At 46.6% G+C, this 17,212-nt stretch overlaps 1 protein-coding gene across 5 annotated transcripts in view; it reads right to left on the bottom strand.

Moving 5' to 3' along the window:
* Positions 1–14,748, bottom strand: part of LOC139757837 (alanine racemase-like) — a 48,494-nt gene extending 33,746 nt beyond the window's left edge. Inside the window, exon 1 of one of the 5 annotated variants that reach the window (XM_071678733.1) lies at positions 14,629–14,748. In XM_071678733.1, the coding sequence (XP_071534834.1) occupies positions 14,629–14,630 (2 nt within the window). In that variant the 5' untranslated portion in view covers positions 14,631–14,748. The other 4 variants (XM_071678734.1, XM_071678730.1, XM_071678729.1 and 1 more) reach the window with 4 other exon arrangements.
* Positions 14,749–17,212: the final 2,464 nt, after the last annotated feature.

The following is a 17,212-nucleotide window of genomic DNA, read 5'->3' as shown; positions in this document are numbered from 1 at the left end:
TACTGCGAATGACAGACAATGCAAGATAATAGTCTCTTTGGGATGATCATAGCACTAGGTCGTTTCAGTATCACTTCTAATTTTACAAGTGAAATACGACATAATACGTGTGGCATGTCAATACGATCTTCGTCGACCCCCAATAGTGGTTCGGTGGTGAAAGAAAAACGAGATCGTTAAGTCTAGAGGTCTTAAACTTGACCGTCAAGGAGGAGAGGAGAGTGAAGGGTCACCTGATCACAACCTTCTCAAGTTATCAAATCAGTTTGATAAAGTAGACAGTGAACAGGTCTTCGAAACATTTAAGGTTAAGAACAACTAAAGGACATAACATGAAACTAACCAAGAAACTTTGTTGATAAAAGATTTAAGGCCGTACTTCTATAGTGTAATAGTGGTGGATAAATGGAATACACTGAATGAGGACACAGTAAAAGCGGATAGACTACAGAAGTTTAAAAAAGAAAAATGTAGGATAATAGTAAGGCTCGAGCGATGGGGCGCGAGGAATAAAACTCCCTCCTTGTACAGTACAAATAGGTAATCACACACACACACACACACACACACACACACACACACACACACACACACAACATCCACCCACCCAACCACACACACACACACAAACATCCACCCACCCACCCACACACACACACACACACAAACATCCACCCACCCACCCACACACACACACACAAACATACACATACACGAACACACACGCTCACAAGAGAGGGGGGGGGGGGACGAGTGCAAAACTCCGTCCTCTTACAGTACAAATAGGGAAGTACCAAACTCTAGACTTGATTATAACCTTCAAGTTCTTAAATTGGTTTGATGACGTCGACTGTCAACAGGTCCTCGAAAGATGCAATGCGGGCCACAGCACGAGACTTAGCAAGAAACTTGTTTGAAAAGATATGAAGAAGTACTTCTATAGTGGAAGATTAGTGGGTGAAAGGCACATATGTTAGTGTGAATGCTGACAACATACAGAAGTTTAGAAAGCTGTGTTAAAGACAGTGTTTAAAAGATGGGGGCCACATGCATGTAGAACACCCTCGCCAATAGAACGAAAAGCAATAATATAAAGGAAATTCCTCTCTCCTTTGACGGTTCTGTAATTTCACCTCTTGACTCAGTGAACATACTTGGTATTACTGTGGCATCCAATCTATCCTAGAACTCCCACATTAGAGAAACATGTACCCAAGTCTGCCTTTTAGAAACTGGGTGTCCTGATTAGATGTCGGAATTTCTTTTCTTCCGAAAAGTTACTCCGTTTATACAAAGGCTTGACCAGTCCTCATATAAAGCACTGCTCTCACATCTAGGGTGGTTTTAGCTCTGCATCCTTGACAAAGCCGAGACGAAAACGGTCAGACTTATAAATTGTCCCAGGCTAACTTTCAGAACTTGACCCGCTTGCCCTATACGCCGCAAAGATGGTTCACTTTCCCTTTTCTACAGGCGTTAATTTGGATTTGCTCCCGAGAGCTGGCTGCTTGCATGCCCCCAACACTATCTATACCACGCAATACTCGGCAAGCTGCTGCGTCACATGATTACTGTGTGACCGTTCACAATTTTAGGGTAGGCCGTTTTGATAACTGTTTCTTTCCCTACATCTTAAAGTACTGGAACTCTCTACTCTCTCATATATATTCAGATAATCTGACACATTTTACAAGACGGGTTTTTCACTTCCTCCAAAATTCGTAAATACTTTCTCTTGTCTTTCTTTTTTCCCTTTCAATAACATCTCTAAATTTCAGATAAGGCCCGGCCTTGATATAGATTGGAGCCTCCTACGTAAAAGAAAAAGTGATAACACACACACACACACACACACACACACACACACAGACGCGCGCGTGCACCCACACACCTGGGCTTCTGGACAAAACCCACAAATACCTGCGTCAGCAGCTGGGGACAAGCGGCGTAATCTTTTGTAATTCTATTTCTCTTTCAATTTTTCGATCTTTTTTTTCTTTCAGTTTGGTCTTTCACTGCATCGCGACAACAGGTTTCGTTACTCTCCACTCATTTCGATGTGGTGGAGTGCCATACATAAAAGTCATTGTAGCGGGGTTGCCACGCGTTTCGTGTACCTTAAGGCCTCGTCAACAGACCCCAGATCCACCTTTTAAGGAAGACTTTACGATCCTTTGGTATAATAGCCCGTTCTGGCCCTTGCCCAGACCCTTATGGTTGAAGTTAAAGACCATCTATCAAACCCAAGGGTTCGTACAGTTGTGCTTAGAGGTCTTATCTTCATAGTGAAGGGTCGTACCATCGTGCTTAGAGATCTTATCTTCATGCTGAAGGGTCGTACCATCGTGCTTAGAGCTCTTATCTTCATACTGAAGGGTCGTGCCGTCGTACTTAGAGCTCTTATCTTCATACTGAAAGGTCGAGCCGTCGTACTTAGAGCTCTTATCTTCATGCTGAAGGGTCGTACCGTCGTACTTAGAGCTCTTATCTTTATACAGAAGGGTCGAGCTGTCGTGCTTAGAGCTCTTATCTTCATACTGAAGGGTCGTACCGTCGTGCTTAGAGCTCTTATCTTCATGCTGAAGGGTCCTGCCGTCGTGCTTAGAGCTCTTATCTTCATGCTGAAGGGTCGTGCCGTCGTGCTTAGAGGTCTTATCTTCATACTGAAGGGTCGTACCGTCGTGCTTAGAGCTCTTCATACTGAAGGGTCCTACCATCGTGCTTAGACTTCTTTATCTTCATACTGAAGGGTCTAGCCGTCGTGCTTAGAGCTCTTATCTTTATACAGAAGGGTCGAGCTGTCGTGCTTAGAGCTCTTATTTCCATACTGAAGGGTCGAGCTGTCGTGCTTAGAGCTCTTATCTTCATACTGAAGGGTCGTACCGTCGTACTTAGAGCTCTCATCTTCATACTGAAGGGTCGTGCCGTCGTGCTTAGAGCTCTTATCTTCATACTGAAGGGTCGTGCCGTCGTGCTTAGAGCTCTTATCTTCCTACTGAAGGGTCGGGCCGTCGTGCTCGAGGGCTTATGTCATTAACCGGGTGCTCTCTGAGGCGTACCTGGCTTCTTAAGTAACCACCAGGCGGCTCTCCTCAGCCGAGAGATCCCAGGGACTCTATGTTGACGCGCCACAACCTCGAGGAGAATAGAGAGAGCTCGCTGCACCTCGCTCTCTTCCGCTGGCTTGCAACATCCAGGTCAGCTGTCCTCATTTACCGTAATTCAACCAGTCACATCGTGAGTCACTCGGGAGGCTCCGACACTGGTTAATCTACACTTTCCTACGCTTCCAAGAAGGGGACAGAACACGGTATAGCATTCACAATCAGAGGTTTGTAAATTTGCAGCTGAACTGGAGCGCCGAACGTTTCGCCTGACACCGTCGCTTTATATACTTCACTCAACCCCTGACCTAACCCACAGTCACATATGCTTAGACTGATTTGTGCCTTTATCACCGTCTAGTTCATTGTGCAACGGTACATGACCGACTATAGATGCAAAAAAAAGTGGATACAATCTTAGACTTTCAGGTATCTTGTAATTAACAATAACTTGACATTTCTTGTTAGATATTCCTTAGACGCGTCCCTAAAAGGCTATATTTTTGCACATTCTACTACAGACCATACAATTCACATGATTAGCATTATCAGATAGGCCAAAACGCCATTAGGACCTATAACCAAGCCTTCCTCTAGCAATTACATCTTGTAATCTGCTGATCTTACTTTTTTTTCTGCATATACGTACATGTTTTACATTACACATTTTATGTGATGGAAAACGTTTCTACATGTGCTTATCTGAACTCGTCTACATAGCTTCAAAGAGGATGTTAGTTGCTTTCTAATACAGTCTTGAAGCTTCTGATTGACAACTCAATGTTGTTTTCAACAGCTTCTTTACCAAGTACATGCTTGGGTAAAGCATCACTTACGTCATGCTCACAGAGGCGTATGTGAGAGGGAGACAAATTCAAAGCATCACTTACGTCATGCTCACAGAGGCGTATGTGAGAGGGAGACAAATTCAAAGAATGGAAGGAAAAAAGCCCTCGTCATACTGGCAACAACAGTACTATGATGACCCCGAATCTGAAACAGCTCAAACTTAAGGCCAATCAAATGGGTAAAGGGCATAGACAACTGCGAACACCTACAGTGCTAAAACTATTTCAAATATCTGTTGCAGTAGCGAGGGAACGAGTGCCTGAAGACAAACTGACTGGGAACGGTTTGTTTGTGGACTACATCAACACCCTCCTCTGAGCCAAACCTGTAAAGACATCACGAGAGATACAAACAGCCTCGAAAGGACCAAGTGGTTTGTTGTTATTTGACTTCCATTGTCTTCCCCCCCTTTGTATCTCATCCTGAAACGCTTACGAATTGGTCACGAATTGTGCTCATCCCTTTTTGCTAATAACCTGCTGCTACCTAAGACTAAGAATGTTTTATATAACAAATACATGTTACAGAGGATCTGAAACAAATTAGGCGAAACAAGCAAGACGATCATGAGTGTGATATGCCATTAGCCGAATCTGAACTTCAAGTGCCACTTCGTAGGGGTATGGGTGGTGACCATCGGGAGGAGAGTATCACTTATGACATTATTAGACTTCTTAGACGTGCACCTGGCAAACCATCATAAGTTACGACAGGTTCATTTACCCTCCTCATAGGCAAAGAGCCTAATTGTACCAATACCTAAACACAATCGACCTGGTGACTTTCGTCCCATCTCATTGACGAGTTGTCAATTTAAAACTTTTGGGAGGATGGTGCTCACGAGACAGAATCAAAGAACATACATCAAGATACGTTTTGGTATGTACCAAAATGGCATTAGTATAATCAATAGTGATTCCTACGACTTTCTGGAATTGATTTCAATAATCCATCCACGGCATAAAGTGTACACAACTGTATCACTCCTTTCTTAACAATTTATAGGGACAGACGGCACAAGTACACCACATTTCTTGACCTAAAAGCTTCTTTTGATATTGCTAATGGGGCAAGTTATCTTGTACGAGTTAGAAGCAATTTATATATGTCGTCAGCTCTTGCACTGGATATTCGGTTATCTCTCTAACAAAAAGTCTGCCGTGTTGTCTCAAGGCTACAGAAGTGAAGATGTGTTATCTAGCACTCCACAAGGTGGAGTACTTAGCCCGACCTTGTTCAGTGTACTAATCAGTAATCAATTCCAGAAAGTCCCAGGAATATCATAATTAGTTATGCTGATGCCATTCTTGTACATACCAAAACATATCGTGCAATGCAAATTGGTTTTAAGTACATACACACATCCTGTGAAAGCCTTGGCTTTGTATTTCCTGCACGGGAAACCAAGGGCATCGATAGATAGTATGAACAGACCATCTACAATGAAAACTGATGGACAACCCATAAACTATTATGTCTCCTCCATTGAATAACTTGACGTCTCAGTCCCACGCACTGCGGTAGGATGGAGGTAACCTCGCTGCGGGAGTATGCTGCCTCGCCTGGTCAATACACGTGCCAGAGGAGCACCAATAGGGGCCCAGATGCCAGAGGAGCACCAATAGGGGCCCAGATGCCAGAGGAGCACCAATAGGGGCCCAGATGCCAGAGGAGCACCAATAGGGGCCCAGATGCCAGAGGAGCACCAATAGGGGCCCAGATGCCAGAGGAGCACCAATAGGGGCCCAGATGCCAGAGGAGCACCAATAGGGGCCCAGATGCCAGAGGAGCACCAATAGGGGCCCAGATGCCAGAGGAGCACCAATAGGGGCCCAGATGCCAGAGGAGCACCAATAGGGGCCCAGATGCCAGAGGAGCACCAATAGGGGCCCAGATGCCAGAGGAGCACCAATAGGGGCCCAGATGCCAGAGGAGCACCAATAGGGGCCCAGATGCCAGAGGAGCACCAATAGGGGCCCAGATGCCAGAGGAGCACCAATAGGGGCCCAGATGCCAGAGGAGCACCAATAGGGGCCCAGATGCCAGAGGAGCACCAATAGGGGCCCAGATGCCAGAGGAGCACCAATAGGGGCCCAGATGCCAGAGGAGCACCAATAGGGGCCCAGATGCCAGAGGAGCACCAATAGGGGCCCAGATGCCAGAGGAGCACCAATAGGGGCCCAGATGCCAGAGGAGCACCAATAGGGGCCCAGATGCCAGAGGAGCACCAATAGGGGCCCAGATGCCAGAGGAGCACCAATAGGGGCCCAGATGCCAGAGGAGCACCAATAGGGGCCCAGATGCCAGAGGAGCACCAATAGGGGCCCAGATGCCAGAGGAGCACCAATAGGGGCCCAGATGCCAGAGGAGCACCAATAGGGGCCCAGATGCCAGAGGAGCACCAATAGGGGCCCAGATGCCAGAGGAGCACCAATAGGGGCCCAGATGCCAGAGGAGCACCAATAGGGGCCCAGATGCCAGAGGAGCACCAATAGGGGCCCAGATGCCAGAGGAGCACCAATAGGGGCCCAGATGCCAGAGGAGCACCAATAGGGGCCCAGATGCCAGAGGAGCACCAATAGGGGCCCAGATGCCAGAGGAGCACCAATAGGGGCCCAGATGCCAGAGGAGCACCAATAGGGGCCCAGATGCCAGAGGAGCACCAATAGGGGCCCAGATGCCAGAGGAGCACCAATAGGGGCCCAGATGCCAGAGGAGCACCAATAGGGGCCCAGATGCCAGAGGAGCACCAATAGGGGCCCAGATGCCAGAGGAGCACCAATAGGGGCCCAGATGCCAGAGGAGCACCAATAGGGGCCCAGATGCCAGAGGAGCACCAATAGGGGCCCAGATGCCAGAGGAGCACCAATAGGGGCCCAGATGCCAGAGGAGCACCAATAGGGGCCCAGATGCCAGAGGAGCACCAATAGGGGCCCAGATGCCAGAGGAGCACCAATAGGGGCCCAGATGCCAGAGGAGCACCAATAGGGGCCCAGATGCCAGAGGAGCACCAATAGGGGCCCAGATGCCAGAGGAGCACCAATAGGGGCCCAGATGCCAGAGGAGCACCAATAGGGGCCCAGATGCCAGAGGAGCACCAATAGGGGCCCAGATGCCAGAGGAGCACCAATAGGGGCCCAGATGCCAGAGGAGCACCAATAGGGGCCCAGATGCCAGAGGAGCACCAATAGGGGCCCAGATGCCAGAGGAGCACCAATAGGGGCCCAGATGCCAGAGGAGCACCAATAGGGGCCCAGATGCCAGAGGAGCACCAATAGGGGCCCAGATGCCAGAGGAGCACCAATAGGGGCCCAGATGCCAGAGGAGCACCAATAGGGGCCCAGATGCCAGAGGAGCACCAATAGGGGCCCAGATGCCAGAGGAGCACCAATAGGGGCCCAGATGCCAGAGGAGCACCAATAGGGGCCCAGATGCCAGAGGAGCACCAATAGGGGCCCAGATGCCAGAGGAGCACCAATAGGGGCCCAGATGCCAGAGGAGCACCAATAGGGGCCCAGATGCCAGAGGAGCACCAATAGGGGCCCAGATGCCAGAGGAGCACCAATAGGGGCCCAGATGCCAGAGGAGCACCAATAGGGGCCCAGATGCCAGAGGAGCACCAATAGGGGCCCAGATGCCAGAGGAGCACCAATAGGGGCCCAGATGCCAGAGGAGCACCAATAGGGGCCCAGATGCCAGAGGAGCACCAATAGGGGCCCAGATGCCAGAGGAGCACCAATAGGGGCCCAGATGCCAGAGGAGCACCAATAGGGGCCCAGATGCCAGAGGAGCACCAATAGGGGCCCAGATGCCAGAGGAGCACCAATAGGGGCCCAGATGCCAGAGGAGCACCAATAGGGGCCCAGATGCCAGAGGAGCACCAATAGGGGCCCAGATGCCAGAGGAGCACCAATAGGGGCCCAGATGCCAGAGGAGCACCAATAGGGGCCCAGATGCCAGAGGAGCACCAATAGGGGCCCAGATGCCAGAGGAGCACCAATAGGGGCCCAGATGCCAGAGGAGCACCAATAGGGGCCCAGATGCCAGAGGAGCACCAATAGGGGCCCAGATGCCAGAGGAGCACCAATAGGGGCCCAGATGCCAGAGGAGCACCAATAGGGGCCCAGATGCCAGAGGAGCACCAATAGGGGCCCAGATGCCAGAGGAGCACCAATAGGGGCCCAGATGCCAGAGGAGCACCAATAGGGGCCCAGATGCCAGAGGAGCACCAATAGGGGCCCAGATGCCAAAAAAGGAAAAAAGGGCACCCCAATTTTAGGCCCGTGCCAAGGCCCAAAAATTTAAGGAAAAACCACGGGGGATTACCCGGGTGTGTTTGTGTATGCTCGAGCACCACGCTCGATGTATAACATATCAAAATGAGGGGGCTACACTGGCACTCAGCCATGAACTCACGCGAGTTTTTAGGGCGCAGCACGCCCATAAATCACATGTAGCGGGTTTAACTAACCTTAGTTAAGACTGGGAACGACACCCTTTTGACAGTCACTGCTGAACGTACAATTTATAAACAAGCGGGACTGCACCTAGGGAACTCGCATGGGTTTAAATGTTCCGAAATTTTAAGCTGGCTGAACTGTACCGTAAGTGTGAGAGCTGTTTGAACTGTACCGTAAGTGGAAGCTGGGAACGTACCGTGGGTGTAAGCTGGTTACCTTACCGTAATTTAACGGTTGAACGTACCTAAAAAGGTTTAAACTTGTTGAAATCTACCTAAAGGGTAACTGGGGGAAAGACCGTAAGTGGGAAGCTGGTTAATTACCTAAATGTTAACTGGTTAACGATTTAATGTAAAGGCAGGGTGTACCACGAGTGTATCATCCGGCAGCAATGAACGCGAGGGGTTTACGCTACACATTTTGTTGATTAAATTTTTAAAGTGACGGTCACTGGGCCAACTCATACTGTCGTGGCCAGACTGACACCCCACCCGCTCCCCTGCCCTCACCGGGCAACATAATAAGAAAAAATCCCTAATCAATCATTTTTTTTAGATTTTTTACCTTCAGCATATATTACTTTTTTTGATCCAAAACCTGGCAAAATATTTCCCGTCGTTTTAAGGAATACATTTAAATTTATTATCCTTAAAAAGTAATCTTATTACATCAACTGCGTACGATATAAAAATTTTCAATGATGATTTGATTACCGAAATACATTTTTGGGAAACCATTCGACTGAAAAAATTATTATATAAAAAAAGTCGAATTTTTTCCCTCCCTTTTCACCAAGGCAAATTTCCATCTATTTATCATCATTACCTCCTTTTCAAATTCCTTAGGATGTACTGTACAACCTCTGGAATTACATACTTTCGTGATTATAAAAGTATTAATGTGTTTTATTACTTTGCGCCCCAGGTTCATTCCTCAAGCGAAACAAACGTCTCCATTCACCAAGCTGTTTTAAAAATCTCCCATTTCCCTCCGTTCCCTGTCATTTTCCCCAAACCTTCACGAAATCTTTGCTGTAAACTTTGGGCTCACTACATCAATCTGCCCTTTCCCAGGGCGTACTACAGCATTACGCCCTCGGTTTTTAGAGGCCCCAACGCTTTACGCTTTCCTACAAACGTCACAGAAAACCGCCCGGCAGCAGAGTCAATTTCGCCTTGTAAGCTATTCGCTCATCACCACTTCTGTACCTCCAACTTCTCCATTACTATAGGGCTTTATTGCAAGTCTTACTTCGTCCCTCTGTAATGACTTCCTCTCCATCTTATCTCCAATGCTACCGTAGCAAGTGATTGGATTCTCATATTCATTTATAAAGTTCTTTAAAACACTTTCTCATTCTATTTTATGTTGAAGGTTCCAGTCAAGGACAAAAGTCCACGTCATACTTCCGTTCTCCCTGACTTGTGTTGCATACACTCGCTTCTACCACATTCTAGTCCACTGCTTTTATTTACTATAAGAATAGTCTCATTCTCCTTTCAATTCTCATTCACTCGTGTTTCTTTTATTCGTTTTATACAGTCATTTCAACTTAATCTCTCCTCAGGACTTTACAATTTACATTCTTTGCCCTCCAGTCATCATCACTTTTAGGTAGAAACAGTTCAGAAGGAGAAACCAAACCTATATGAAAAGTGTTGGATGGCTTTATGGTTTTGTGGGGTCGATTCCTTTTTGGGATGTTCTCAAACACTTAAGTCATATCAGTCAGTTTACTACGCTTTAGGTTTAACGTGTTGCTGTTCTGCTGACAAGAAAAATGGCAGAGAATTCGTTATAACTAATTTTTTGCCAGAGCAGAAAGTTTCAGTTCATCTTTGCTAAAGATAAACCAGAAGAATCAGAAGATGGACCATCACACGACAAGGTCTCTTGCCAGCCAGACATCTGGCGAGTACAACAACGCAAAAATCTTTACGATACTAGGCTTTGCAGATAGTACGCTACTGTTTTGTAGTGAATCGCACGAGGGTTCATTTCTCATCATTATAAATAATCTTAAGCCGTGTAGTTCTGGTTAGTAGTTTGCTGAAACATATGTTGAAAGGTTAAAGACCCAGAGCGGAAACAGAAAGTGTTGGGTGGCTACCGCCTCTGCCAGGATTAGAGCCACCTGACGTTGACCATTGTTGCCACATACACAATAATGATCTAAATTTGACTGGATAAACTTTCGCATCTTTAGTCATTATTTACCTATACTTTCTCCCGAGTATATGAAAACCAAAACTGCTCACCTTCAAACACTAAGTAGTAAATAAGCGAGGAAACCAATTACCGTACAATCGTAACTATTTGCACGTTCTAACGTTCATGGCAGGAGGCCAAATGTAAAGGAATCAGTTCGAGCAAAACAAAGGAGTATAAACACTTGAGTACAACAAAACATAAACACTATACTACGTGAAAATGTGCGAGAAATCTATGCTTTCGTGCCTTTACGTGGCCTAACGTTAACATACACCCCTGATACCTACATTATCTGGTACTTTCTACTAATGCGTGGTTGTCTTCGTACTCGCAGTGTTTATAATCGAACATTCATAAAACGTATTTCTACCTATATCTTGCATAAGAACCTACATATTGTGATGTTCAGGCTACTTCTGTCACTTCTACGCCATGTGAGGACTGCTGCGCATGTGGAGCTAACACTGACTTGCCAAACCTGTTGCCGGTGACTGTAGAAAAAAGTTTTGGCCTTTGGCTCACCTCTCGTATGTACACAAACACTATATACATCAAACCACTCGTCAGGGGCATGTCGAGTACCGATACCCCCTCGAGCCGTTGCACACCCACCATGGTTCTTAGTTCTAGATGCACAGGGCACGCTCTCGCTTCGTGTAGACCTAGCTAGATCTAAACCCACACGTCTAAGGTCATAGTGCACACAAAGGGTCATGTGAAGCATATCCTGTAGTCGCAGTTTATCCTGGTGGGGCCATGCATGACAAGTGTGAATTATCATAAACTGCCGCCGCCCAGTTAGCCCTACCGTTGGACGAACGTGATCCTGAGGTGTAACATGAAAATATGAGCAAATACGTCTACTGACCTGGGAACACGTGATTCACTCTCGATTATCCATCTCACCATCATCGAATATCCATGAGTCTTGCAGGCCGGATGGGAGTTGCTGGTGTGAAGTAGGGTAAGGGAACGAGACAACGTTGCTCACTCTCAGTGGTGGCGATGGCTACGATTGGTGGGTGTGAGGAGAGTTTCAGTTGCTGATATTCACCACCCATCTCGTTCCCCTCCACTCCATCACATGACTCAGCGTCAGTAACAAAATTCTTCTCTACTCTTCTGTTTTCAAATGTCACACATGAGTAAACTTTGCAGGCGAGTGTTATTCACAGCGAGAAAAAGGAAAATGTGGTAATGAAAACATGAGAGCAAGGGCTAGAAATGTATTCTTTTCGACTAGCTTCGTAACGGAGAAGAGCAAATCTATGGCTCTAGCTTTCACTTTTCGTAGATATCTTTTGCCCAGGCTTCGCAGTCTCTCAACCCATCACTTACACCTCCCTTCCTGGCATCGACGTTAATTACACTCCAAGCAAGACTCATGTTTCTCAGGCTCCTTAATTTCCCCACCGCCACTGCGTTGTCCCAAATCCACCTAAATGTTACCTTCGTCAACAAACACTCACTCACACTTGGGTTACGCCATCCACTGACCCATGAGTATTTACAAAGGAGATGGTTGCTGTGATGTTTGCCCTCCAGTAACATAATCTTTCGGCCAGAATAATCTGTATGGTGTTCATGAGATCGTATTAAGCTGCAACAGCTTCGAGTGCCTGTGTAGACGAACATAAGTAAATCTAGTGCATTCGAGTCACACCGGTGCAGTGAATCAGTCAGATCAAAGCAATGATGATCAAGTCTGATCCGGAGAACCAGGTTAGATACGAGTGTACTAAGAAAGAATCTGCTTAGCGAACGAAAAATAACTGCCACTGAAATGTACCAATGTACCACAGTAAGCAGTATTTGGCACACTAAGCCATACCTGACAAAGTAACCCAGACGTAGCACTGGAAGCCAGACCTGACGTAGTAAGTTAGACTTAAGACAGACACCCAGACCTAGCATAGTAAGCCGGAGGTAGGGTGCGGGTGAGGTGGGTCGTCCTGGGAAGGTGAAGTCACACCGCCAACGTATAACGCACAGCGCTGGCTGGCGATCGACCAGGCGGGGAGGCCACAGGTACATTACCATCACCTCAGTTCATGTGGATGCATGACTCTCGGCTGTCCAGGGGCATACATAACGCTTCATGTGTTATTAACACATGATGACTACCCGTGTGGGTAAATAACTGGCGTTTTAGTCTTAGAAATGGACCAGGTGAGCCTTAGTTTGTGTAGTAACAGCTGATGGAAGGACACACACGGCCAGCTGTGTGGTTGGCGCTGCTGACTGCTTGTCGTACAAATATTTGTACGAGAGTAGAGCTCGCTTCAGGTGGTTGTCTTTTGAGGTGCAACTGCCATAGGATTATAATCAAATGCAATAAGCAGCAGTTTATGATGATAGATAGATAAATAAATAAATATATATATATTATATATATATATTATATATATATATATATAATATATTAATCCATATTAGTATTTTGTAAACTAAAAGTAAATTATAATAGAGAGAGAGAGAGAGAGAGAGAGAGAGAGAGAGAGAGAGAGAGAGAGAGAGAGAGAGAGAGAGAGAGAGAGAGAGAGAGAGAGAAAAAAAAAAAAACACGAAGTTCGTGGAGGATGCCAGGACCTGATTACCACCCACTATCTTATCACACAAAACCATCTCCAGTACGGGCATTCGCCGCCGCAGTACAATGCCAGCCAGGGGGCAGTGCCGTCTATCTACTAAGGACACTGCACCATCTTCGACATAGCATAACGAACACGTACAAAAACGTGAGCCTGTGGCAATATCAGGGGAACTATACAGAGGCATTTACCCTGGCGTTCACAGAGCGATAGGGCGACACAACACCGTCAGTCTCCCTGTAAGGTGGGGCACTCGCCCGCCTCCTGTCGTGTTGTGCAACGACTCGCTTCCTCTAGGGTTGGACAAGTCGTCCGTCTCCTGTCGTGTTCACGTTCAGTGGCTCGTCTCCTGTAGGCGTGGTCAGTCGTGGATGGCTAAACCCATTCAAGGTGTTTACCTAAAAGATGACAGATTGTACACCATCAAAGACTGACATAACTTCTCCTGCCCTCTCGGCAAGGTAGGGTGCCAGGCAGGGCAGCAGGGTATAATGCCAAGAGAGGCAGCAAGGTAGGGTGCCAAGCAGGGGAGTAGGGGTAGCATGATAGAATGTCAAGTAGGGTATAGTGCCAAGTAGGACAGCAGGGTGTAGGGCCAAGTAGGGTATCAGAAAGTGGGGGCCAAATAGGGTATCAGGGAGTGGGGCCAAGTAGGGTATCAGGGAGTGGGGCCAAGTAGGGTATCAGGGAGTGGGGCCAAGTAGGGTATCAGGGTATGGCGCCTCTTAGGGCAGGACAGACAGGGTTACCATGGCTGGTGGCACCCAGCGGCAGCTATTGATCGGTGGGAGCCTCGCCCGCTACTAGCATGATCACGCTGACGACGTAGTGAGTTTGTGGGTAGAAGCGACACTGCCCTCCTCCCGCACGCTCCCTCCCTCCCCATCACTCGCCTGGTTACTTGCACTCGTCATGCTGGTCGTTTAGATAACGCTTTCAGCAACAATTATGATATCAGTCTTTTACCTGTTCACGTCTTTTTTTTTTTTCGTTAAAAATTTCTCTTACACTGTAAATTACTTTCTTCACTCAGGAACCGTAGTAATATTTGATAACTTGGAAACGTAATCATCAAAACGGCTGTCAATCTCCAGTACTGTATTAATAAGCGACTACCATATATTTCCGTCATGCTGAAAATCCTCACCCACCACTGTTCGCTCACTTGCAATGCTATCACGAACTACTGACAACCTATGATCACTAAGAGAGAAAAATGAAGCTGCATGTGTCACGAAACCAACCAGATACTAAATGTGTGGTCCTCCCCTCTTGCCGGCAGGGAGGAGACTGAAGGTAGAGAGAGGAACGTTGGCCTGTAGGGCCCAGCTTGCCTTGCTGGGTGGGGTGGAGGTGGGGTTTGGTTGTCGGCCGGGTTCGGTGGTTGGAGGGTCGGGGGGAACTGACACTTACATAGACCTTTGTTTTGTCCACTTGTTATCTTCACTGCGAACAAACTGGTGCAACACCGCTGGTGTGTTTCCAGTCTCTACAGTTGCTGAATGAACACTGAAGGCTAAGGTTAGAGCAACAGGTTAACTCACCTGGGGCTAAAGCGGCTACCATGCGCGTTCCCGCTGCGCAGTCGAGAGAATGTACGAGATACTGATACTAGAGGAAGTATCATCCGCCTTTGATATCTATCGTGCTGACAGGAATAAGTTTACGACGATCGGTATGTGGAAATCTTTACGGCGGTGATGAATAAAAACAAAATAGCATAAAGTGCACAAACAAGTGCTTGTAAAGTCGCTATCGCTGCCCATGCCAGACACCCCCCAACACTCCCCCATCCACCCCAGGACAGGTGTAGTATACCCTCTCTCGCACTCAACGCCTCAACTACGAAGTCATTCGTAAGTTAACACCATAATGTTAACGTCAGAGAAATAGTTAGAGCCTCACGAAGGAGAGGATAACACCTTGAAGCCTTGATTTTCACAGTGTGCTTCTTCGGCTCTGTAAACATCGTCACACGCATCACCCACAGATAACCACCAGATAACACTCAGGAGGACATGAGCCATCGTCACGTTCTCTGAGAACTACGTCAGCCTCCGGAGATCCACAACAGCTTAACTGACGTGCGCTTATCATAGATGCGCGCATATTTGTATCTGGTCCAAGACAAACATTTTGGCCGGAAGACATCTAGAGCATAGAGTGAGGTCAGATAATAATAGGTAAACTGTATACTTTTGTCGTCTTTCCCAGGTGAAGAGCGATTAGTATGGCGAACAATTCAATGTCTAGGGGATATACGCAGTTATCTATTTCAACATCTTTCTGACCACTGTGTTGGGTCTGCCTAGCTCTGCCAGCCCTGCCAGTGGGTGAGCTGGGACAGACGTCGGTGGCCATTCTACCAACACTGTCGAGATTTTTGACTGATTCATAGCACTGGTTTTAGCAATGTATTGAAGGTAAAGATTACAAGTGATTAATTAGGTGGACGACAGGTAAGGTAGAGTGGTATTAGAGAGAGGTATCTACCTACCAAGTAGTTTAATGAGAAGGAGGAGGCAGGCAAGAAACAAAGTGGATCTTGATGAAGCAAGGTGATAAGTACAGATTGGAATCTGGTCGGGTCATTTGCCTTCACAATGAAAGTACGATGATCAGTGATGTTGTCACTGTTAGATTTAGGTGAGGCTGGAGGTGCTAGTGGTGCATTAGCCTATTGGGAGATGTTAACTGCATGTACTGCAAAGGATATTTGGCCAGTGATATGGGTACACACACACACACACACACACACACACACACACACACATATGCGACACTGTCTTTGAGATTGTGAAAAAGAAATAGAATCTTTGAGGGATAAATCTAAACATACCTTGCTAGAGATGGCATAACACCATTTTGTTAATGATAATATACCTAAAATTCTAAGGTTTTATCTACTTTCTGGATCTAGAAGATGGGACCAATGTAAGCTTATGAAATGAACCAGATTTGTCACAAATGTTATAATAACCTTCCCACTAGGGTTTGACTTCAGCCAGCTGCTGAGAGTGACAATGGGTCACGAACAGTGTTGTACCCAACATATATCACTTGATACGGAATCAAATCGTTGCTGTTCAGCTGTTGTAAACTTCACTCATCATATAGAGAGCCGAATGATTCGTTCAGTGTTACCCAGGCCATGTTCACACTTTTTTCACCATGCAATGTACAATGTATTTCAATCATTGAGGCCCAAGAGTACCTGGACCTTTTGTTCGCTCTTGCAAACCCCTTTTCCGCCACAGCCCACAGGATGAGCAGGAGTGCAATTATTCGCCGTTCTTGCAACAGATAAGGGACGATGGTTATACGTATACAACATGTAGGTTTTCCCCTCAAGCGAGTAGCGTCCCCACTTTTCCCTGGTTCAGAACCCTTTGTACTGCCGATGCGCCACAGGTTACGTGACCAGATTAACTCGCCCACCAACCAACCCTTTATCACGAACAACACCTCTCCGTTTCCTTACAAGCAGTCCATTACCTTCTTTGTCCAAACACAGGATCAAATCCCCTCGTTGTTTTAATCTCCATTACCTTTCCTCTTGCCACAGATTCCAACGAATCCATATATATGTATATATATATATATATATATATATATATATATATATATATATATATATATATATATATATATATATATATATATATATATATTTTATCCCTGGGGATAGGGGAGAAAGAATACTTCCCACGTATTCCCTGCGTGTCGTAGAAGGCGAATAAAAGGGGAGGGAGCGGGGGCTGGAAATCCTTCCCTCTCATTATTTTTTTTTAATTTTCCAAAAGAAGTAACAGAGAAGGAGGCCAGGTGAGGATATTCCAAAAAAGGCCCAGTCCTCTGTTCTTAAAGCTACCTCGCTAACGCGGGAAATGGCGAATAGTTTAAAATAAAATAAAATTTGTTTAATTTGTTTATGGATGGGTTTTTAGGGAGGTGAATGCAAGAGTTTTGGAAAGAGGGGCAAGTATGAAGTCTGTTG

Source organism: Panulirus ornatus, chromosome 28 (assembly GCF_036320965.1).
Source record: "Panulirus ornatus isolate Po-2019 chromosome 28, ASM3632096v1, whole genome shotgun sequence".
Classification (NCBI taxonomy): Eukaryota; Metazoa; Arthropoda; class Malacostraca; order Decapoda; family Palinuridae; genus Panulirus; species Panulirus ornatus.
Note: the sequence above shows the minus strand (reverse complement) of the source record. Positions and strands in the feature narration are given on the sequence as shown.